The sequence below is a fragment of the Diceros bicornis genome, chromosome 25, assembly GCF_020826845.1.
Source record: "Diceros bicornis minor isolate mBicDic1 chromosome 25, mDicBic1.mat.cur, whole genome shotgun sequence".
In the NCBI taxonomy this organism is placed as follows: Eukaryota; Metazoa; Chordata; class Mammalia; order Perissodactyla; family Rhinocerotidae; genus Diceros; species Diceros bicornis.
Window position 1 is genome coordinate 10,042,510 of NC_080764.1, and position 24,984 is coordinate 10,067,493.

The 24,984-nt window shown below is 38.3% G+C and overlaps 1 protein-coding gene across 5 annotated transcripts in view; it reads right to left on the reverse strand.

Annotated features, from left to right (window-relative positions):
* Window positions 1-24,984, reverse strand: part of TNRC6B (trinucleotide repeat containing adaptor 6B) — a 175,447-nt gene that overhangs the window by 109,812 nt on the left and 40,651 nt on the right. The window contains exon 1 of one of the 5 annotated variants that reach the window (XM_058568304.1): window positions 9,293-9,499. The exons of the other annotated variants lie outside the window; for them this stretch is intronic. Coding sequence (XP_058424287.1) covers window positions 9,293-9,297 — 5 coding nt within the window. The 5' untranslated portion in view covers window positions 9,298-9,499. Of the gene's footprint in view, window positions 1-9,292; window positions 9,500-24,984 lie in introns of those variants that run through there. 5 annotated transcript variants of the gene reach the window in all.

The window sequence follows — 24,984 nt, forward strand, 5'->3', positions numbered from 1 at the left end:
ATAATCTAACTTCAGCTTATAAACAGAATTTCTTGGCGTAAAAAGAACAGCAATTATTTTCTGTAAGCAAAGGAGTAAAAGAAACAATGGCACTGAGAGAGACAAGACTCGCTGCTCTGGGCTCCTGGGAGGGGGGCAAGGGATCCTCTGTTAGGTCTCTGGCCTTATTAAGGCATTAAAGGGCATTACTTAAGCCCACCACTATACAGTCTGGTTTTTAAAGCAGCATAAATAGATAACCAAAATGCACTTCTAACAGGAAACAAAAATGTAAGGGGTTAATTTCCATATTGACTGAAAAAAAAAGGACTTCACAGAATAGCTGACACCCCAAACTCTTACAGGGCACTTTATAGAAAAAGAAGCTCCTCCATGTCCGCTGAAATGAAATTGTGCAGCGACCAAAGACCAATGCTTATTCTCTAGTGTAAACAAGGTTTGCATCGAAGCACAATTCAGGATCATTTCTATCTTTACTGGTTATTACTAAGAAAGTCTAATTAGTAACTACAAAGCAGTCTAAACCAATGAGATGATTAAATAAAAATCTTCAAACTTGCTTTATATAAACCACTCATATTTGGTAAATATTATACTGGCCCAGGATGGCAAGAAATACAAAATGAGTGTAACAGTCTCAGGCCAAACAGCCTGCTTATCGCCAAAGAGAAATAAGATACAAGTACAAAATAATTAGCTCTTTGGCACCCCTTTTCTCTCTCATACACATCCACCCACACTATACGGCTGGGACTGCTGACTGAAAGCTTCTGAGAACACCTGAATCCTAATTTCATACCTACCCAATCTGGAACCACCATCTCACTGACTCCAGAGTTCAGAAAGGTCAAAAAGGGGGCAGGAGTGCTCCCACCACTCTAACTGAATCTCTTCGTAAATATAAGTCTCTGCACCTAGCATTTCTAAAACATGACACGATTGCTATGGTTAAGAACGTCTACCAATGTATCTTCCCACTGACTTTAGCCAAAACAATTTTTTAATTCCTGTTTTAAATTTTGGAATCTGTGCACTTACATAAAAAGTTCATCTCACGTGCAAAATTAGGATTTCATCCTTCCCAATTCTACAAATTCTGTTAGCGTAAGCCAACAAATGTTCTAAGAAACACCAATCCTGTGAAATGCTTTGTGATGGTAAGAATGCTTTGAATCGCTTTGGCTATTTTCAAAATGCACATTAGCTGTAAGATAACCCATGTTACTTTGCATAACCCTGCGCTGTCCAATACAGCAGCCACACATGGCGAGTGTCCACTTGTAATGAGGCCAGTGCAACTGAGAAACTGAATTTTCAATTGTATTTGAGTTTAATTAATTTAAAATTGACACATTTCCATCACTGGAAAACTTTTGTAGGTTTGGAAAAACTTGGGTATGTGAATATATTTTTTCAACTGTAAATTTTATGAAATCTAAATACAGATCAAGCATTTCCAATGAAAATTTCACGTTCAAACTGAAATACGTTGAAAGTATAAAATACATACCAGATTTCAAAGACTTAGTGTGAAAAAAAAGAATATGAAATATCTCATTAATATTTTTTAATCAATTATATGTTGAATTGACAATATTTTGCACATATTGGGTTAAATAAATTATATATTATTAAAATTAATTTCACCTGTTTCTTTTTACATTTTTAATGTGACTTCTGGAAAATGTAAAATAACACATGTGGCTTGTATTCTATTTCTACTGGATGGTGCTGATGTAACCTAATGATTCCCAAACATTTCCCACTGGTACACCTCCCAACACCAGGTTTGGGAACATTGCCATAACCAAATACCGTTCTTCCTGTGCAGCATCAAAGCCTGCTGATCACATCTGAGATGGAGAAGTCCTTACCTTATCTTCAGTAACTACTACTGACTGTCCTACACAACCACCTTTCTTTCTCTTCCTGTCCCCAAGGCCCCATTCTCAGTTCTCTTTTCCATTCTCTACACTTCCATGGTGACATCATCCACTCTCTTAGCTTCAACTATCACTTTTATGTGGATGACTTCCAATTCGTTATCTCCACTTCTGACCTCCTTCTCAAGCTTCAGCTCCACATTACCAGCTGCCTACTAAACAGTTCCATCTGCAAGCCCCACCAACTTCTTAAACTCCATATGTCTGACCTGGAATTCCTCATCTTCATTTCTGTTGAAGATTCTTTTTTTTTTTTTTTTTTAAGATTTTATTTATTTATTTATTTTCCCCCCAAAGCCCCAGTAGACAGTTGCATGTCATAGCTGCACATTCTTCTAGTTGCTGTATGTGGGACATGGCCTCAGCATGGCCGGAGAAGTGGTGCGTCGGTGCGCGCCCAGGATCCGAACCCGGGCCGCCAGCAGTGGAGCGCGCGCACTTAACCGCTAAGCCACGGGGCCGGCCCTGAAGATTCTCATCATTCATCTTGAAAACCTGGAGTCCTTGGTCCCTCTTCTGGCCCCACTGCCACAGTCTTATAGCAGGTCCTTTCATAACATCCTTTTTGCCACAGCCTCCTAACTGTTGCCTCCCTGACTCTAAATTCTCCCCTCAGTCCTCCCTACCCCCTCAGTCCTCCTCTGCCCCACTTCCATGTTAGTATTCTCAAAATACGACTTTGATCACATTGCTATCAGACTTTCAACAGGTCTTCACTATCTATCATGGCAATCCAAACTACTGAGAGCAGACGTTCCTGCTCTCCTGTACACATCCAACCTCCCACTAATCCTCCCTGAACATAACTAACCCTCCAGCCAGAATGCCCTGCCCTCTAGGTCTACTCTTCAGTTTTGCCCAATCTTTAAGGCTGAGTTCAAATACAAAGCCCTCATAAAGCCTTCTCTGATCAACCTAGCTAAAATTAGTTTTTCTCCTCCCTCAAACTCCTTTTGTATTCCTAATGGCAACCACTATAGTAATGGGAGTATGTGATCTTATCTCCTTTATAAAATAGTGTCCCCTTAATGCCATCCAACAGCACCTTGCACTGCACATTGCCATCTTTGGACATCTTACCAAAGAAATCAACTGAAAAAGGAAAATCTTAGTAAACTTGGGACTACTGATGATTCTCATATCTTTATCTCTAGCCAGATATCTAGTTACTCCAGACCTTCATTTGGATGTCCCAAGATTAGACTAACTCCAAAACTGAACTCATTATCCCAACCCCACAACTATCTCTCGTATAAATGGACCCTAACTCGGTGAATGTACCACCATCCCACCAGCAGCCTAGGCCAGAGACGAGGCGTCATCTTTAATTTCCCCAACCCTCGCCTTCTCATAGGCAGTCATCAGGTCCTGTGAAATCTTCTTCCTAAATGTTTCTGGATTTATCCACTTCTTCCCAACTCCACTGCCAGTTCAGGCCACCATTACCTGGGATTACTGCAATACTATCTGGCCTTATACTTAACCCTCCAGCAACTAGAGTTGCCCTTAACAGGGCAACTAGAGTCATCTTTTAAAAATCTAATCTGAACAGGTGATATTCCTGCTGAAAACTCTTTAATTGTTCTCGAGATAAAGATTCCAAACATGGCTTACAGACTCTTCTGCATCTGGCCAGTGTTCACCCTTTCAGCTTCACTTCCCATTTCCCAGATCATCTCTTCTCTTACATATATCACACTCCAACCATGTCCGAGTACTCTATATGCAATTCTCCAAATACGCCAATGTCCTCTTTAGCCTAAGGGCCCTCACACAAGCTGGTCCCTATATTTGGGTTGAGTGTCCCTCCTTTGTAATCACCCAACACCTGAGCACTGACCAGCCTCCTGGAATTTATATTCTTTCTAACTTCAGCAATGACGCCTGGAGAAAATCTTCATACTACTCCTGTGCTGGCACTTATCCCCATATCTGGCATGTATTAGGTACTCAATATTTATTTGCTGAATGAACGAGTAAATGGACAGTAATTTTCTGGTTTTTTTACTAAACAAATCCCAAGGCCAATGAATGAAAGCCATTTCTATGTCACCTATATTAATTCAACAGCATTGTATAAAGTGCGCAATTGACCTAAATTTTTATTTTTATCTGTCTTTTGAGTCAAAACTATTAATAGTTTGGTTAAATAAAATTTACATGTGGAGGCTCAGAATCATCAAAATGAAGGAAAAACTATTGTATTTTATGTTCCCCTTTGTCTTACAAACTCTAAGACCAATTCATTTCCAAATGTTGAGAACTTTTTGATGCAAAACACAGAATGTATGAAAAGCAGCCAAGCAAATGTGGATACATCACAGAGGCAGAGCCTGAAGGAAACTGGAGAACATGAGATGACATCAGACCATAGGAATGTAGGGACTTGAACAAAAAGGAAAGGCTCAGTGCTGCTCCTGTCCTCGTCCAGGCTGAAGCTCAGCGCCACCAGGGCACCCGCTTCATGATCCTGGCAGCCAGGAGAAAGAATGGAGGCATCTGCGGGGCCATAAAAGCCTCTCTGGTTTATTTAACAAAGGGAGATAGAGCAAAGGGGAAGGAAACACTCACTAAGCAACAAGACTAGGTGCTGGCCCTTCCGTACAGCATTTCCTCTATGCTTTACAACAATGTATGATCCCCAGTTTACTGATGAAGAACCAGGGGCTTACTGTCACACAGCTGGTCCTGGTGACCTTACACTCAGGTCTAACTCAACTACATTTTTATTGAGCATTTACTCCTGCTAAGCCCTGCTCTAGATGCTGGGGATTGAGCAATGAGCAAAACAAAGCCTGCTCTCCTCAAAGCTTATGGTGTTGTGGGGAGTGATGTACCCATACACAAATAATGTAATTTCCGATGGTGATACAATTACGGGGTATTAAAAAAGTAAAACTGAGGGATGTGATAGAGTGACCAGGGAGGTGACTTCGGTTGCAAGGTTCCCACAGATAATTTAAAAGATAATTTTGAGGAGATACTTTTGCAGGGCTAAAGAAAATGGATTAAGTGATTGTCTTGTCAAACTTTAAATGGAAGTCTCTAGAACTACTAGAAGCAAAAATTACCAATCATTCCCTGATTATCACAAAGAGACCATCAGATGAAAGGAACTATAGCATTATCCTAGTCATAACCCAAAGCAGTAGGTTAGATAGTCACCAGATGGTGACTATTTCCACATGAACCAAATGGCTGTTCAGGGCAATGGGCCGAGCAAATTAATTCTTAGATCTCCCAGCACCTACAATAGCACCTGACACACACCAGGGCATAGTAAATGATTGCTGAATGAATATATGAAGGAAGGAAGAAAGGAGAACATGTTAAAATGTCAGTGTCATGGGTTAAATCCCTTTTCAGGCCAAGTGGCTTCACTTCACCCCACCCCACCCCACCCCACCACCAATCTTAATCACAAGAAGCAGGTGAGGGAAGTGGGATTAGTGTAAATCCATGAACAATACTGTCCTAGGAAACAATCAGCATATGCTGCCCTCTCCCTAACCAAAGGTGAGAAACCTCATCTTTAAATCACAAGTTCCACTTAAAGAAAATCTAATATCCAAATGATGACTAAAAATTGATAAGGAGTAATTATTTGGCTTCTTTAAGTAAGGGTTCTCCTAATGCGCAGGATATTTCTGTACCAGGTACTTGTTCTAACTATTGCACACACCGCACCAAGTGGTGATGACCTCTTTACCTGAGTATCTCCCTTGCTAGGTTGGTACTCCCTGACGGTGGGGACAAAGTACACTCATCTGTGTTGCCAATGCAGAAGGTCAATGATTATACCGAGTTATAAAAATTAAATTTCTCCAAAACTTTTCAGTCACAAGGCAGTGGGGTGGGGCGAGACCCACCCCTTACTACTGTTATCTGCTCCACCTGCTCTGCAGAACCTGAAGGTCTCATCATCACATATCACTCTTTCAGTGTCTTTTTTTTTTTTTGGTGAGAGAGTTTGGCCCTGAGCTAACATCTGCCAATCCTCCTCTTCCTTACTGAGGAAGACTGGCCCTGGGCTAACATCTATGCCCATCTTCCTCCACTTTATATGGGATGCCGCCACAGCATGGCTTGACAAGTGGTGCGTCGGTGCGCGCCCGGGGTTCCGAACCAGCGAACCCTGGGCCGCCACTGCGGAGTAGGCGCACCTAACTGCTTGCGCCACCGGGCCGGCCCCTCAGTGTCTCTTGTAGAGTTGAAGAGCTGGAAAAGCCTCAGAAGTCTCTGCTTCGATTTTCAGAAGTTTATTTTTAAAGGACTGTCTTCGTGGCGTTAGAGAATAACAAATGGCCATTCAAAGCAGAACAAGAGAGTTGAGTTTCTACCATATATCAAAGATGCCAATGCTTCCTTTCTGGCACCCAGATGGAAGGACTGCAAAACACTTTAAAATAAGATACCACTCCTGACAGATAAGCACTATCAATTTTTGTGATGTTTCAGTAAAATCTTAATGATGAATCTGTGACATTTCTTTCTGAGACAGAGTAGAAAATGTTGTGAATAATGACAATACTATAACATCACAAGTAGACCCGGCATGAGGAAATATATGGGGGAGGGGGGGCATTAGCAAGGATTATATTCATTTTCTCCAGTAAGAAACTTTCTCTGCATACCTTGTCTCATTTTAAAAAGTAAAACTACAACCTGTAAGTTATAATATCCCTAGGTTTTGCTCTTCATAACATCAGTCACATCTGTAAGTTTTTAAAGCTTCATTTCACACAACCAATAGAAAGAAAACTGCAACAAAAGGCACAAATTAAATACTATCCATCTGCACACTTGATTTATTACTCATTTTTATTTGCTTGTGAATCACCATAGTTTTGGTGTGCCATAGGATTGGCTCTGCAGGAACTTAGATCCAAAATGGCAGCTGAGCTTCTGAAACTCACCAGAGCCATAACGCTAACATACGTGAAACCACATCTTATTTACCTCACTTCCCAACCTGGCTAGGAGAAAAGAATATTTATAAAAATGTTTCAAAGAATCGGATGGTATTCTGCTAATGTTCATGATATCATTCTCCTTGCCTAAGAGAGCAGGCACCCTGCTCCTGGTTCCTCTGCTCTGCAAACTGAATTAACCTGCTATTCACATGTTTACACAGTCCACAAAAACAAGCTAATGGCAAAACATGGAAAGCCTAGATTTTTCTCACTCTTCTTCTGTAAAGCCAACGTAGGAAATGGGCATAAAATGAATCATCTAACAAGTAAAGCCCCAAATACGTGCTTTCATTTTCAGAAAAAACAACAACAAAAATCAGAGCTCTATCTAATTTTCCTCAGGTCCACCACAAAGCAACACCCCCATCACTATGGTAATTTCTATATCTTTTCCTTTAAATTCAAGATGTAAAAATATTTTTAGAGACAAATTTGTTCCAGACTACCTCTTTAACGTAATGTTTCCAATCCCTCTTACATGAAAGCTGAACTTATTATCACCAAAAAATTGACACTGAATTTAAACCATCACTTCTCTACTTATTTCCATTACTAATATAATAACATTAATTTTAGAAAAATAATTAAATACTCACTCTTTAGAGACAGAGGACTTTAATTATCTTTATGTATTCAAATGGAAAGTCTTTTGGTTAAATTAGCGTGAAAGTCCCTTCATCTACACACAATTGGCCCAAAGAAACAGGCCATTTTCAGCACAAGAGGCCAATCCATTTTAACAGTGAATAAAGCTTTTGAAAGCACTACACACCCTCTTCCAGACTGTCAAATTTTCAAAATAGTCCAGCATTTTTTCTATTTTTTTAACACTTTCAGGCCCAGCAAGCATCTTATAATTAGATTAATTAAAAGGGAAACAACAAAAAAAACACTGCTCCTTTCTAATCAAAATTATTCCATTTATCTTTAATTAGCTTTAATCCAAGTCTACATATTTAATGATGAGGATATGACAATTCGACTCATTTGCATATTTTAAATGCCTTTTCTAAACTATACTTTGTAACAGATTTAGAAGAACAGTCTCCTCATGCCAATATGCCACGGCATAAATCAGGATACAAATTAGGGGGGAAAAAAAAGAAAAGAAAACAACGCCTCTCAGAGCCAAGGATGTGCTGAGGGGGGTGGGGTAATTTACTCAGGGGTGGGGGCAATTTACCCGCCACATCACAAACTACAATCCTTTCAGCCCACCAGACCGAGAAGCATTACATCACACTCTCACAATGATAGGGGGAGGTGGCTCTGAGAAAGCAAGTTTTCAGCTTTCTTCCCTCCCTGCTCCCAGGCTTTCTAGAATCCTGCATTAGGAGTAATGGAATTTCACTTCAGGGCACTGCACAGTTTCAGGGGAACATACATACACGCACAGCTGCTTATTTATGTGACCCTAAATGACCACTTCACAATGGATACATGGCCAAAACTGGCAACCACGCACACAAATGCTGAATTTGTGCTGAAAAGCCCAGTTCATCTGCATAAAATTAAACAAAAATTGTAAACCTTGAGAAAGGGAGAAGGCCAATCTACAGGGAGACACTGATAAAGAAATAATTCCTAATCGGGGTGAATAGCTGCTTATATCTGTAAAACACCATGTTTACAAGACAGTCTTACCATTCGGTTCAAACCACGATCAAAATAAAAGCGCATCTGGCTGCACATTTGAGAACACACACAGAGACCCAGTGCAAATGAGCGCGCGCAGGGACGAGAGGGGTGATCCACACATTGCTCGGGAGGTTTTCAAGCAAGGGAATCTACAAACCCCAAACCTTCTGGTGTTCCTCTCCCCCCCGCCCCCCCGCCTAATGTTTAAAATGTATCGGGTCTTATTTTAGGTTTTACATCTCTCTAGGAAGGATGGCCTACCTATTTAAAAAAAAAAAAAAAAAAAAAGGCTTTCCGTGGTAGTGCTTGCCAACTCCCAGATCCTTTGTCGGCCTTAGCAGCCGAAAAAATGCAAACCCATTTATATTTATGCAAATTTTTGCAGCAGATTTAAGGGGGCAGGGAGAGGTCTGTGTTTTTTAAAAGCCTCTTTCTAAAGATCAAATTTCCAATTACTCGCAGCTTCATTTATTTGCAAGACAGAAACGATGATGAAAATCTGCATATACATTAAAAGTGCAATCAAATCACTTCCAAATTTAAACATTTTACCAAGGCTTTTCCATTTCTAAAATGCCGAACCAAAAGTACATCACGGGTCTGATTTACAGATTCACGAAATGTTTGAAGCCAGTCTCCATGCTAGACAAATGTCGATTTGCAACACCACCAGTGAAAACGGTTAGACAAGATCCATATAAATCAATTGGTTTTAAAAAATCGAAAATATTTACCAACCTCATAAAGTGCAGCAGTGCTTAAATCCAGCAAATTGAGGCATACAAGGTAGAAATGGAAATGAAAAAAGGTCCAAAAAATGATTTCTTTTTGTCTATCTGTTTTTTTGTATTTTAAATATTCAGAAACCAGCAGAGACTCTGTCGGCCATTTTGGCTTGAACTAACTCTCTCTCACTCACTCTCCCTCTTGCGCTCTCTCTCCCCCTCTGTCTCTAAAGGAAGCAGCTTTTTGTGACCTTCAAATAGAGGCGGATCATGTGACTTCGGGTAGGTTTGTCAATCAGGAAAGGGGAGGGAGCTGGGGATCAAACCGCCTTAAAGGGAAAGCGGCCCTTTTCCACTCACTTTCATTTGTGAAATGCTGTTATCTCATACTCTCCGCCTACACACACTAAATGTGAAAGTGGCAACAGCATAAGGGTAACAGATGAACAAAATATAAAAACCTGTATTGGTTTATAGAAATATGCTCAGTGCTAACCATTCTTGCAGATCTCGGAGCTTGGCTCGCTTGCTACAGTTATTCTCTAGATGTTTGGGCAAGCACAGGCTGGCAAACTGCTCTTTAAAAGGGGGCTTAAATAACACTTTCCCCAAACAAGAGACTTTAGTTTTTAAAGATCAAGGTGAAATATAGGGCACACCTGATCTCTAACAAGCTCCTAAAATGCATAGGAAAAGACTGAAAGGAAATACACGAAAGTATAAACTGTGAATGGCAATTCAGAGAGGTTAAGTGACTTATCCCAAATCACACAGCTAGCCAGCTGCAGAACAGGGACTGGTTTCCCAATTGAACTCCACATTTATTGTTTTTCGTGTATGTGTGTTTGGTCCCTCCTCCTCCATCCCTAAATAAAAACTATGCTATAGCATAGCAAACAGTTCCTCTAGGATAGGTCAGATCTGAGTCATCTTTAATCCCCTCCCCCACCTCAGGAAGTAGCTCTTCTGCTAACATAGAGTAAGCACTACATTCAAAACCTACCTGGTTTCCCCGATCCCTAAGTCCTTTCTTCTCGCTATAGCATCTCAATTTCTACCCACCTAAGAAACCCCTGGGGCTACCAGGCTGTGTAACCTTAGTTAAGGTAAATCCGTTTACCTCCCTGGGCCTCAGGTTTTTCATTTGTGGAATGTAAAGATTGGGTATCACTAGATGGTATCTTTGGTTCCTCTCAGCTCTAAAATTCTGCACTTCTTTCTTTTAGCAGTTCTGTTCATCTTATCCTTGCCATCTCAAAAGTAAGTCATTACCCCAGGAAAGCTTGACCCTCCCAGTCTAGACCAGGCCTTCCTGTTCAACACTCCCATAACATCCTTTACTACTTCTTCATAGCACTGGTCATAACTGCAATTTATTATTTGTGAAAGAATTTGCTTAGGTGGTCTTCCCCAGTATGTATAAGGACAAACATCACATCTTCCTTCACTGCATGTGAGGCCCCACACCAAGCCCCACGTAGTAGGTGAATAAATGAATGAATGAATTATTTAGACCTCCATTCAGAAGTGCTGGGGCTGAACAGGAGGAAATCTGCCACCCAAATATAAGGAATGAAAGTCACATAGTTTCCAGAAACTTGCCTCCAACTATTTGTTTTAAAGATTACTTGGAGAAATAAAGTAACTATAAAATTACAGAAAGCAGGCAAAAGTGCCCTGTGACTATCAGACTCTGCCTATCTCTATAAACCAGAAAATATGGGATTCTCCCAAATCAACGAGGCTGACGTAGTATAATCTGACATGCCAGCCAGCAGAGAACTGATGGATTCTGTAAACCTGGCATTTCTTGAAAAGGAACCTATGAACCCTTTCTAAATCCCACGTTTGTCATCCTGGCTTCTGGGTCTTGATACAATCTCCCTCCTTCACTTTTTCCATTCCGACAGAAGAACAGGAAAGGAGCTGTTTCAGGGCAGGCAGAGGCCAATGCTTAGACGATCTGGCAGCTTGAATATTTATGGCGTAAAATGCTTCTACTGTCTTTACACAACCCTGAGTGGAGTAAGAGCCAGGACCTGGACTGACAATTGAAATGTAGGCAAAAGCAGGAAACTCCTAGGATGGAAATTTTGAATATTTAGTCTATTTTTATCCTTCCAATACCTTCCAGATGAGTTACGGAAAGCTCACTTACGTGAAGCATGCTCAACACGTTAAAATGCGTGGACATTGTACAAACCGCCTTGTTTTAATTTGTGATGGAGATGATTTTTTTTAAAAAAACTGAATTTTGCTAAGTGTCCATTCCCCAATGCAGAATATTGTATAAATGTGTACATGCGTTACCTTTTAAGTGTTAAATAACAAGCTACATGAAAAGTTGGAAAACATAAACACGTTTTAACACAAAATATTAGTTCTATTTTCAAATAAAATGATCGATATTTGTTCTTCAACCTCCAGACATCTTTTTTTGTGAGATACCTCTAAACTTAGAGCAATTAGTCCAATTGCTCATCTAAAAGAAACAAGTGCAATAAATACACTATTTCCTCTGTATTTCCAGACATTTTGGACGCTGCAATATATTTATTATACTGTTTTCATATTAACAATTAGAAAGTGTTTTTAAATTATATAATTACAAAGTGAAGATACAAAGTAACAAGAAATGAGTTTACTTTTTTAAACAAATAAACCAGAACTTATACACTCAAATGAGTGTTATCTTTCAAAGTTGGCACCTTTGGTAATGATATACCATTACAAAAATATTTTTATTAGGAAACAAGATTAAAAAATTAATGAACTGAACATTTAACTAAAAAATCCAGAAAACAAGTAACAAACCCAAAAAAGAAATTAATAATGATAGAAGCACAAACATCAAGTAATAGTCAAAAAAGGAGTAGACTGAATCAGTAAAACCAAGAACTCTTTTTGTTTTAAAAAATAAAAGTAGATAATCTTTTGGAAAATCTCATCAATAAAAAAAGAGAGAAGTCATAAATTAACATTAAGGCTGAGAAAGGGGACATTATAACTACAGATTTAGAGAGGATTTTTTAAATTGTGAGAGAATTACACATAACTATCTCAATAAACTTGAAGATTAAATAAAATGGATGATACTCAAGGAAAACAGAAATTACCAAAATCAACTAAAAAAAAAGTTATAAAAATAACAACAAAAACCCATAGCAGAAATTTGTAAGATATTCAAAGAACTAGCCACTAAAACTACATCAGGCACAAATGATTTTCTGGGTGAATTCTACCAAACTTCTACCAAACAGATAATTTCCATGTTATCCCCACTGTTCCCAAACTTATGGAAATAAAAAGGAAAGCTTCCTAATTTCTTCTATGAGGCTACCATATTCCTGATATCCATCTGGACTACGATGGTACAAAAAATAAAACTATAGACCACTCTTCACTTTGTGAAGAATTTAGAATTTTTAAGAAAATAATTCATTATGACCATGTAGGGTTTATACTAACAATGCAAGGATGGTTAAATTACAAAATCTATTAACATGACTCTTCATTTGTTCAACAAGTATGTACTAATTGCGACTCTGTGCTAGGTTCTGGGGATACAGCAGTAAACCAGACAGAAAAGGCTCTTGTCCACATGGAGCCAATATCCTCACGGGAAAAGGAAATCACTAAGAAGGAAATAAAGAGTTTGGTGGGACATGGAGTAACTGAGGGAGGTTCACTTGAGGTAAGATGATTAAGAAAGGCTTTTCTCAGGAGGGACAGTTAAGCTGAGTTGAAAAGCAACTGCTTGAGTGTTCAAAGAACAAGAGGGATGATCAGGAGGCTAGGACACCTGAGCAGGGGAGAGAGGTATGAGATGGACCTGAGGCGGCAGGAGGAGCTAGATCACACTGGGTCTTGCAGGCCACAGTAAGGATTTTATTTTACAAACAGTGGAAAGTCACAGAAGAATTTTCAAGCAGGAGAGTGAACAGTGCCATTTTACCCATTACTCACTCTCCACTTAATACCTAAGGTCTATAAGCTTTTCAGGGGCCTAGGAAAACGTTTGAGACCTGAAAAAAATAGATCTACAAGTCCAAAATACAAAAAGAAAATTATAACCATAAAAATTAATACTGCTTAAATGTCCTTGAAATATAACAACCTAGCAATTTCATTCACTGTTAAATTTGGCATTTAAGGGCCAGCCCAGTGGTGTAGTGGTTAAGCTCGTGCACTCCACTTTGGCGGCCTGGGGTTCACAGGTTCGGATCCTGGGTGCGGACCTACACACTGCTCATCAAGCCATGCTGTGGCGGCATCCCACATACAAAATAGAGAAAGCCTGGCACAGATGTTAGCTCAGGGACAGTCTTCCTCACCAAAAAAAAAAAAAAAAAAAAAAAGGACCCAAGGAAACTTTTGGGGGTGATGGATCTGTTCACTATCTTGATTGTGGTGATGGTTTCACGGGCACATTCACATGTCAAAAGCGATCAAATTGTACAGTCTAAACATATGCAGTTTATTGTGTGTCAATTAAAGCCATTAAAAATATAAAAAATAAATTTAGCATTTATAAAATTTTCATTACATTTGAAATCAATTCTCACCTTGCAAAAATTCCTAAATATGTTAACTGTTAACAGAATCTTAGGTAATTATAAAGTAAGTCGGTTATTTGCAGCCAAAATATTTCAGAAGCACAATTATTAAAATTCTTTTAATATGTGATAGCAAAAATAAATAACTAAAACCACATATTTAATATGGGATGTGGGCACTGTTTAGTATGTTTTCTATAAAGTGGGACAAAGTCTCCAAAACTTTCCAAAGTAAGTATTCCAAGGAGCCATGGAGGTCTTACAACCACTCTAGGAGAGACAGGATGAGATTTATGTTTTATGATGTTTTAAAAATCATTTATGTTTATTATTTATGTTTTATGATTTATGTTTTTAAATCCTGGCTTCTATATGGAGAATCCACTATAGAGGACTAAGAGGGAAGCAGAGAGACAAGTTGGAAGGCGATTATAGCCATCTAAGTGTGGGTAGCTTGAACCATGTAGAGGTGGCAGAGGTGGAGAAAAGAACATAATATATCTTGAAGGTAGAAGTGATTCTATCATAAGATAACTAATGGTTGTTAAGAATGCAATCTGGGGGCCAGCATGGTGGCGCAAGTGGTTAAGTGCATGCACTCCGCTGCGGCAGGCCCAGGGTTCGCTGGTTCGGATCCCGGGTGCGCACCGACCTACTGCTTGTTAAGCCATGCTGTGGCGGCGTCCCATATAAAGTAGAGGAAGATGGGCACGGATGTTAGCCCAGGGCCAGTCTTCCTCAGGAAAAAGGAGGAGAATTGGCGTTGGATGTTAGCTCAGAGCTGGTCTTCCTCACACACACACAGAAAAACCAAAAAGAATGCAATCTGTGACCATGAAATATAGTAGGACCAATCAACTCTTTCAAAAATAAGACTCCAAACTGGACTCACCATTCATTCATGCAGTCAAGAGCCATTCTGTGAGCTTCTACTATGTATTAGTTACTGTGCTAGAGGCAGGACCAGGGGATACAAAGATGATTAACACCTTGAAGGACAGAGGCATGTAAATCCATAATTAAAATACAGCATGGTAAAGTGCCATAATTTGTAAGACAGTTATGCTATAGGAATACAAAGGACTAACTGCTGGGTGAGTCAGAAAAGATTTCACAGGGGAGGTGAGATTTTAAACTGAGTCTTAAAGAATGAGCAGGAGTTTGTCATGTGGAAAACATAAGAAAGGCAAAGGCTTTTCTAAATCTTATCAACTTCAGTACTACCAGACGATGGGGACGAGGAAGGCCAACAAAAAAACACGAATGTAAGTCTTCCCAGGATTCTTACCTCCAACCAAGTCAGAAGGTGGAAATAGTAGCCAAACTACATAGGAATCTCCAATGCAATGAAAACAGAATGTCAGCACTTACACTCTCGTTACATTTAGAAATCAGAATGCTAGCAGACCTGTCAGGGAACTTTAAAAAAAAAAATTCTCAAATTCTTTAGAACCAAACCTCAAAAATGAAATTTGCATTTGGAGGAAGCCTTCCTTGATACTCCAGTTTGAGTCCAGGGTCTCCTCTGTGTTTCCTGGAACTCTGTACATACCTCTATGGTAGCACCTTCATATCCTGATATTATTATTACCCATTTTCTTGGCGCTTCCTTCTCTAAACTATGAGCTTCTTAAGGTATGTGGCTTTTATTTCTAGATCTAGCACATAGGAGGAATTCAATTAATTTGCTGAATGAATGACCAAACAAATAAGCAAAGGAATGAATAGATGAATATTATGAACCTAGGTATTTACAGGGTGTAAAAGAAGACAACACTTAAAATCCTATAATTGGGAGCTAAGGCATATACACGGGAAAGTTAACAAGAAAGTGTAAGATAAATTGTTTACTGTATGGTTCCACCCTAACAGAGACAAGAGTTAGAGAATGGAGACACTACAGCTCAGTTGAGCTGGGCTTCAAAGGAAGGATGGGACCAGAATCATCAAAACAGAGAAGCTTCACTATGAAGCTACCGAAGCTTAAGCTACAGGACCCCTCACTGTCACAGGGCTCTCCCAAAGCCCTAGTAGGGATCCAAACACTGTTCCCAAATGATCTCTCTCTTTTTTTTTCTGTTGCAATGTATTTTTTTTCTTTTTTTACTGTGGTAAAATACACATAACATAAAATTTACCATCTTAACCATTTTTAAATGTACAGTTAAATAGTGTTAAGTATATTCACATTGTTGTGAAACAGATCTCCAGAACTTTTTCATCTTGCAAATCTGAAATTCGATACCCATTATGCAACCTCCTCCCCGCAGCCCCTGGTAACCACCATCCTACTTTCTATTTATATAAATTTGACTACTTTAGATACCTCATATAAGTGGAGTCATACAGTATTTGTCTTTTTGTGACCAGCTTATTTCACTTAGCATAATATTCTCAAGATTCATCCATGTTTAGCAAGTAACAGGGTTTTCTTCTTTGTTATGGCTAAATAACATTCCATTGTATATATATACAACATCTTTATCCACTCAGCTGCAGATGGACACTTGGGTTGCTTCTACCTCTTGGCTATTGTGAATAATGCTGCTATGAATACGGGTGCGCAAATATTTCTTCAAGACCCTGCCTTCAATTCTTTGGGATACATACCCAGAAGGGGGACTGCCAGATGACGTGGTAGTTCTATTTTTAATTTTTTTAGGAATCTCCATACTGTTTTCCATAGCTGTTATGCCATTTTCTGTTTTGTTTTGTTTTGTTTTGATAGTAGGCATCCTAGTGGGTGTGAAGTGATATCTCACTGTGGTTTTGATTTGCATTTCTTTGATGATGAGTGATGCTGAGCGTCTTTTCATGTGCTTGTTAGCCATTTATATATCATCTTTGGAGAAATATCTATTCAAGTCCTTTGCCCATTTTTTAATCAGGTTATTTGATGTTCTGTTGTTGAGTTGTAGTTCTTTATATATTCTGGATATTAATCTCTTATCACATATATGATTTGCATATATTTTCTCCCATCTTGTAGGTTGCCTTTTCACTCTATGGATTATGTCCTTTGATGCACAAAAATTTTTAAGTTTGACGTAGTCCCATTTGTCTATTTTTGTTTTTTTGCCTGTGCTTTTGGTGTCATAGCCAAGAAGCCACTGCCAAGTCCCATGTCACGAAGCTTTTCTCCTGTGTTTTCTTCTAGGAGTTTTATAAGTTTTAGGTCTTAAGCTTAGGTCTCTAATCCATTTTGAGTTAATTTTTGTATATGGTGTAAGATAAAAGTTCAACTTCATTCTTTGGCAAGTGGGTATCCAGTTTTCCCAACACCATTTGTTGAAAAGACTGTCCTTTCCCCATTGAGTGGTCTTGGCACCCTTGTCAAAAATTATTTGACTTCATATGTGAGGATTTATTTCTGGGCTTTCTATTCTATTCCATTGATCTGTTATGCCAGTACCATACTGTTCTGATTACTGTAGCTTTGTAATATATTTTGAAATCAGGAATTGTTGAGTTCTCAAAATGACGCACTATTTTTATAAATAATGTCTGTCAAAGACAAGATATTTTCATCTCAATCTTAACCCAGATTGTTAAAACCATAGCCTCTTTCCACCTCAACTCTCCTCATCATGATTCCCCCTGTGTCAGTAGAGTCAGAGTGGCTGCTGGCATTTTGGGGATCCCAAAAGGGAAAGTTAAATGGGTGATATATTTATTTTGGGTTTAGTGGAATATATTTATGCAGCTCTCAGTCACTTCCATGTATGGTCGAGTTATTGTTTGTTTTTTTGTTTTTGTTGCCAATCCTCCTTTTTTTGCTGAGGAAGATTAGTCCTGGGCTAACATCCGTGTCCATCTTCCTCTATATGTAGGACACCTGCCACAGAATGGCTTGATAAGCGGTGTGTAGGTCTGCACCCGGGATCCGAACCTGCAAACCCCGGGCCGCCAAAGCGGAGTGTGCGAACTTAACCACTAGGCCACCGGGCCAGCCCCTGGTCGAGTTATTGTTAACTATCTTGTGTACAAAAATGTTACTGGGCCAACTCACTCTGCATCATGTCAGAAATGTGCAGGGCCAGACCATATCATGATATAAATGTGTCAATTCAAAGAGTATTTCAGGGCAGTCAATGTACAAGAAAAAATGAAGCCTTGAAATCTTACAGCTCATATATAAAAGACATTTCATAGAGGTTTTCCTAAAGTTGATAGCAATCTTACAAATTTATATGATGTTACTAAAAATGAATTGTGAGGCTGAAAGGAACTTCTCTAATCTGTCAAGAATAAAAACTGTATTTGATATTTTCTATGCTATAGAAAACACTGAATTATCTCTCTCTTCTCTTTTTAGAAAATATCACAAAATTGTTGTAATACAAAAGGGCAATCAAAGAGTATGCAGCCAAAAAACGTAGGGAAAAAGTTTTACAGTGATGTGTTAGGCACTGAATTAATACAAATATTATGCTATTGTTCTGAATTGCGCAGTATTTGTCAACTTCTTAAAAGTTGCCATTTTTGTGATTTCTTTCCTCATTGGAAATAAATATTCATTTTTGTACCTAATTTCGTATTTAAAATGAATTTTCTTTTTCTTAAAGGGCATTCCCACAAAACCTAGATTTGCTCCTGGTCAGGAAGGAGTCTCTTTGCCTGAACAAAGGCATTTAAGGGGGAAGGAAACCAGATGTGCACGGACAACCTTAAGGACAGCCACTGAGCAGGAGCAGGAAATTCCTCTGAACAGTCGAGAAAATATTCATAGGTAGGCTAAAGGCATCTTACGGATGCCCTCAGAAGCAAAGACAAAGTTCAGACTTGGATAGGAAGGCATTTTCTGCAAAATGAACGATAATCAACAACTGGCTTACAGAGAGGGATACTTAAAGAGAAGAGTAGTGATAAAATGGGGTCTGTTGGAATATATTCAAGAAAGCACTGAATATCAAGTCAACAAGATATGTTATCAATTCACTTTTCTTTTGTTAATAAATAAAATATTCTGGGGTTAAGATTTTTTTTTTTAAACAGTTTTATTTGTTTATTTATTTTTTTGTGAGGAAGATCAGCCCTGAGCTAACATCCATGCTAATCCTCCTCTTTTTGCTGAGGAAGACCAGCTCTGAGCTAACATCTATTGCCAATCATCCTCCTTTTTTTTTTTTCCCCAAAGCCCCAGTAGATAGTTGTATGTCATAGTTGCACATCCTTCTAGTTGCTGTACATGGGACGTGGCCTCAGCATGGCTGGAGAAGCGGTGCGTCAGTGCGCGCCCAGGATCCGAACCCGGGCCGCCAGTAGCGGAGCGCACGCACTTAACCGCTACGCCACGGGGCTGGCCCCATGAGATGGGATTATTAAAAATCTTAACCCCAGGGGCCGGCCCCATGGCGTAGCGGTTAAGTGCGTGCGCTCCGCTACTGGCGGCCCGGGTTCGGATCCTGGGCGCGCACCGATGCACCGCTTGTCAGGCCATGCTGTGGCAGCGTCCCATATAAAGTAGAGGAGGATAGGTACAGATGTTAGCTCAGGGCCAGTCTTCCTCAGCAAGAAAGGAGAGGATTGGCATGGATGTTAGCTCAGGGCTGATCTTCCTCCCAAAATAAATAAATAAAAATAAATAAATAAATACTGCAAAGAAATACAAAATAATAATAATAATAATAATAATCCCATCTCAGATTTTCAAAGTGAGTGTGTAGAACAGGAATTCTTAACAGTTGGTGGGAACTTATTGACATTTTCATTCATTCAATACATATTTATTGATGCTTTCTGTGTGCCCGGCATTTTTTAGGCGGTGACCAAGCCAACAAAAGTCTCTGTTCTTGCAGAGTGAAAGATTTAGCATAAAGCCTTAACTGACCTTTTCGCTGCCTGCCATCACATTGTGCCTGCTCTTTACTACATTCTGCCCCTCTACTTCAGCCCAAACTTTGGTTCACAGAGATTCCTAGAGAGAAGGGAAACCCAGGCAGAGTGCTCAAGGCAGAATTTGTGTCCATGCCCTCTAGTGATCATAAAATTTTAGGGAAATAAACACCAGCTTCTCTTCATAAAACCACTGGAGATTCTTGCAACTAAACATGGATTTCTTTACCTATATTTACATAATGCTATACATTTCAAAACATTTTGCAACTACATAATAACAAAACATCTCCAAAAAAGAAGCTTAAAGGATTTCAAGGAACAGGACAAATACATCTTTCCTTTCAAGTAATGTTTTTCCATAAAGGCATATTATTTGTCTATAAGTAAAATATAAGCTAAATAAGTACGACTTTCATTAAATTAACTGCAGTTTCCTGAGAGCTGCATAATCTACCCTATTCATTGTTGTTTAAAGTCACCTCCTTAGCCTATAACTAATAGCAACCCATACAGTTTTCAGTCATTTTCAATTATGAAACATATATCTTCCGAAGTTACTCTTATTATAATTAATCCATGGCCAAGGCATCCAAGAAAAACCTCATAAAATAGAATTCAGAACTTATTTATTATAATTTTGAGACACTTGGGAAAAAAAGATGTTTTCAGAGTATTAAATTTTTTAAGTAACTTCAATGCAAATTAGAAAATTTATTAGCAACTGAAAGTGTCACAAAGACCTAGTACAAAACTGTTTATGGTTATACTAAAATTCCCAACAGCAAAAATTCCATGCGCATAACTATCATCTATTGAAGTTCTTTGTGGCATTTTCAAAATACCAATTAACTTGAAAATAAAACTCATTTCCTTCCTCCAAAAAACAACTATTCTTCTGATGTCCAGCTTACTGCTGTGTAACAGTGATTGAGTTTACAAGGAGTTCAATTTGGTACTTCTTCTTCTTAATAAGTCTATTTCTTTCTTTTTTTTTTTTTTTGAGGAAGACTGGCCCTGCACTAACATCTGTTGCCAATCTTCCTCTTTTTTTCCTCCCCAAATCCCCAGTACATAGTTGTATATCACAGTTGTAGAGTTGTAGCTCTTCTATATGGGATGCCGCCTCAGCACGGCTTGATGAGGAGTGAGTAGGTCTGCGCCCAGGATCCAAACTGGCAAACCCAGGACCACAGAAGTGGAACGTGCGAACTTAACCGCTATGCCACCGGGCCTGCCCCAACAAGTCTATTTCAACATGTACATTTTTTTTTTAATTTTTCATCATTTTTTGAGCATTCTAAGTTGTATTTTTGTTTTTCCACTTCCTTAAGGCTTACTTTTGGATAGCTTTTCACTATTTTTTTTTTATAATTTTATTTATTTATTTTTTCCCCCAAAGCCCCAGCAGATAGTTGCATGTCATAGCTGTACATCCTTCTACTTGCTGTATGTGGGACACGGCCTCAGCATGGCCGGAGAAGCGGTGTGTTGGTACGTGCCCGGGATCCTAACTCGGGCTGCCAGCAGCGGAGCTCGAGCACTTAACCGCTAAGCCACGGGACCGGCCCTCAACATGTACATTTTTAATGGTTCAAAGGAAAAAAAAAAAAAAAACTGGTGAAAAACTGATAGCATAATACAGAAAATAAAATGTTAAAAAAACACTTTCCTATGGCCAAATACCAAAGTTTGTATTTTGAAGATAATTATCTATAAAATAAATGATTTGGAAATATTTTCATTCTTTCTGTATTTAGGAAATGCTATAGAGCTGCCTAAAGTTTTTAAACAAGCACCCAAAAGAATGGTTCCTAAAGAGTTTAGTGTTAAATTGGGTGGTCAATATAGAACAAGGAATGTCCTAATAAAAGGAATCCTTACTGTAGAGATTTGGGGAGAAGAAACTTTTACAAGTTGCACTGCAGTATAAGATGAATCTGAGGAAGAAAGAGCTGTAGGTTGAGGAGTTAGAGTAAGAACAGAAATAAAGACAAGGTAAGGACAAACTGTTAGAACTTATGAAAAGTCTGTATAATTAATAATTCAGAAAAATTAAAAGGGCATTTTATAACTAGACATTTAAGTTGGGAAGAATGTAATTAGTAAGAAGAGAATTTAATCAAGATGCTGGAGTTAAGACATTTAAAAAATAGCACCTCAAGCGCAAAGCCATATTACATGTCTGGGGTATGAAGAGCAGTGTCAACTCCATAAATTACCTTCTTCTCTCTGAATCAATATAAAACTGCCTTCAACACTTTGATTTCCTTATAGGTCTCCCACGCAAGCTCTGAACAGATGCTCCCTTAGAAAGGGAAATCAAAAAGGATGGCTCCACAAGGGAGTAGAAATACAAGAATTGATACAATTAACTCTATCAACAATCCCTAACAAGAAGATATTGTCTATAAGGCACATTATTAAATGACGTTTTTTTGATTTTTTAAATTTTAATATGCTTTATTTTATTTATTTTTTTTTTATAATTTTATTTATTTATTTATTTTTCCCCCAAAGCCCCAGTAGATAGTTGTATGTCATAGTTGCACATCCTTCTAGTTGCTGTATGTGGGACGCGGCCTCAGCATGGCTGGACAAGCGGTGCGTTGCTGCGCGCCTGGGATCCAAACCCGGGCTGCCAGCAGCAGAGCGGGCGCACTTAACCACTAAGCCATGGGGCCAGCCCAGCGGTATTATATAATATGCTTTATTTAACACAACATATAGAAAAGATGATCATTTCAACATAAAATCAATAAAAAAGTTATCAATTTTACACATTCTTTTTTTTTGTACTAAGTCTTCGAAATCCAGGCTGTATTATGCATTTAAAGTACATTTCAATTTGGTTGCTAATTTTTTTTATTGTGGTAAAAAACACACAATCTTAAGTTTAACATCTGAACCATTTTTAAGTGTAAAGTTCAGTAGTGTTAAGTATATTTACGTTGTTTTCCAACAGATCTCTGAAAGTTTTCATCTTGAAAATGTGAAACTCTATACCCATTAAATACTAATTCCCGCTCCTTCCTCACCCTAGCCCTTGGCAACCACCGTTCTACGATTTCAACTACATTAGATACTTCATATGGATGGAACCATACGGTATTTGTCCTCTGTGACTGACTTATTTTGCTTAGCATAATGTCCTTCAGGTTCATCCATGTTGCAGCATGTGACAGGATTTCCTTCCTTTTTAACGCTTCATAATATTCCATTGTAGTATATACCCCATTTTCTTTATCTATTCACTTGTCAATGGACATTTGGGTTGCCTCTACCTCTTGGTTATTGTGAATAATGCTGCAATGAACATGGGTGTGCAAACAGCTCTTTGAGATCCTGCTTTGAGAGATTTGTTTTTAATGATGACCTTTTGTAAAATGAACCAAAAGAATTAAGAAAATTCAATCAATAAAAGTTTACTAGAAAAACTGAATCATTTTAGTAGTTTAAAGACAAATATCTTTGGACAATATGAGTGAATTTCAGCATGGAGATTTAAAGCTTAGACTTGTTTGTATGTTATATTTAAAAAGAAGAAGAGGAGGAGGTATGAAAAAGAGGCCAAACTCATCTTATTAATACAGCAAAACTGACATTTAACTTCAAAATAATTTATAACAAATGAGGGGGGAGGGGGGAGGGTGAAAGGGATAATTCGGTACATGTGTGTGGTGATGGGTTGTAATTAGTATTTTGGTGGTGAACATGATGTAATCTATGCAGAAATAGAAGTACAATGATGTACACCTGAAATTTTCGCAATGTTATAAACCAATGTTACCGCAATAAACAAAAAATTAAAAAAAAAATTTATAACAAATGATATGCCCATAAACATCTAGACCATCACTTGTATCATAAATAAAACCAAATCAAAAGCTTACCTGGGTAGAAACATTTTATCTGAAGTGAGCTTGCATTAAGCAAGATCAACCACAATCTCTGAACAAGTATCTGCTCATGCCGCTTTTTGAAAAGCTGTAATGGTTTTATATTTACCCCTGTGTTAAACATATCATGTGATTAATACTGTGTAAGTTTAATGTAATAATTATATAGCAATAAACTTAGCTTGTCTGATTTGCTACAGTAGCTCGTAAAGTGAATATCCTCAGAAAAAATGATTAAATAAACCTCATTAAAAAGCAACAATATAGAAACAATATCATACAGACAAAGTGTTTAAAGCTACACGCTCTACTAAATCTTATTCACACATATACCAGAATTCAGCACAACTGATCTAAATATTAATAGTTTTAGCACAGATATTCTCAGTATCAAAGGTCAATTATTTTTCAGGAAAGCTTTCTACATGCATAGCGACCTTAATCTGGCTGTTAATAGAACTTAGTTCCATTGAAGCAAACATCAGAGAAATAAAATAATTTTTTCAAGACTTCTAGAACCTATGGTAAAAATGTTAAATGAAGAAACAAGGAAAGTGGCACAGATCAGCTAACAAAAATAATTTTAGACATAATCCTTATAAGAATCTGCTGTGTGACACTGAGCAAGTTATATTATCCCTGTGTACTGCATCTACCTCCAAAAGTGAACTAGGCTATCCATACAAGCTAATACCAATGAATGAGAACCATTTTGGAAACTAATTTGGAAAAAAATTAAGTTAGATCTCTGCCTCACACCATACACAAAAATGAGTACCAGTTCAATGAAAGGGTTAAATATAAAAAAGAAAGCAGAAAAACTAAGAATATTTTACCATGTTAGGGTAGGGAAGACTTCTCTAAGCAAGCACAAAACATAGAAGCCATAAAGGCTGATCGATTTTACTATGTAAAAATTTAAAAGGTTTACTGAAACTATAAAACTCATAGAAGAAAATATAGGCAACACACTATTTGACATTGGTCATAAAGGAATCTTTTCGGATGACATGCCTACCCAGACTAGGGAAACTAAAGAAAAAATAAACAAGTGGGACTTTATCAGATTAAAGAGCTTCTATAAGACAAACGAAACCAGAATCAAGATTAACAGACAACCCACCAGCTGGGAGAGAATATTTGCAAAACATACATCTGACAAGGGTTTGATCTCCATAACGTATAAAGAACTCACACAACTGAACAACAAAAAAACAAACAACCCAATCAAAAAATGGGCAGAGGAAATGAACAGACACTTCTCCAAAGAAGATATACAGATGGCCAATAGGCACACGAAAAGATGTTCAACATCACTAATCATCGGGGAAATGCAAATCAAAACAACACTAAGATATCACCTCACGCCCGTTAGAATGGCTATAATCACCAAGACAAAAAACAAGTGTTGGAGA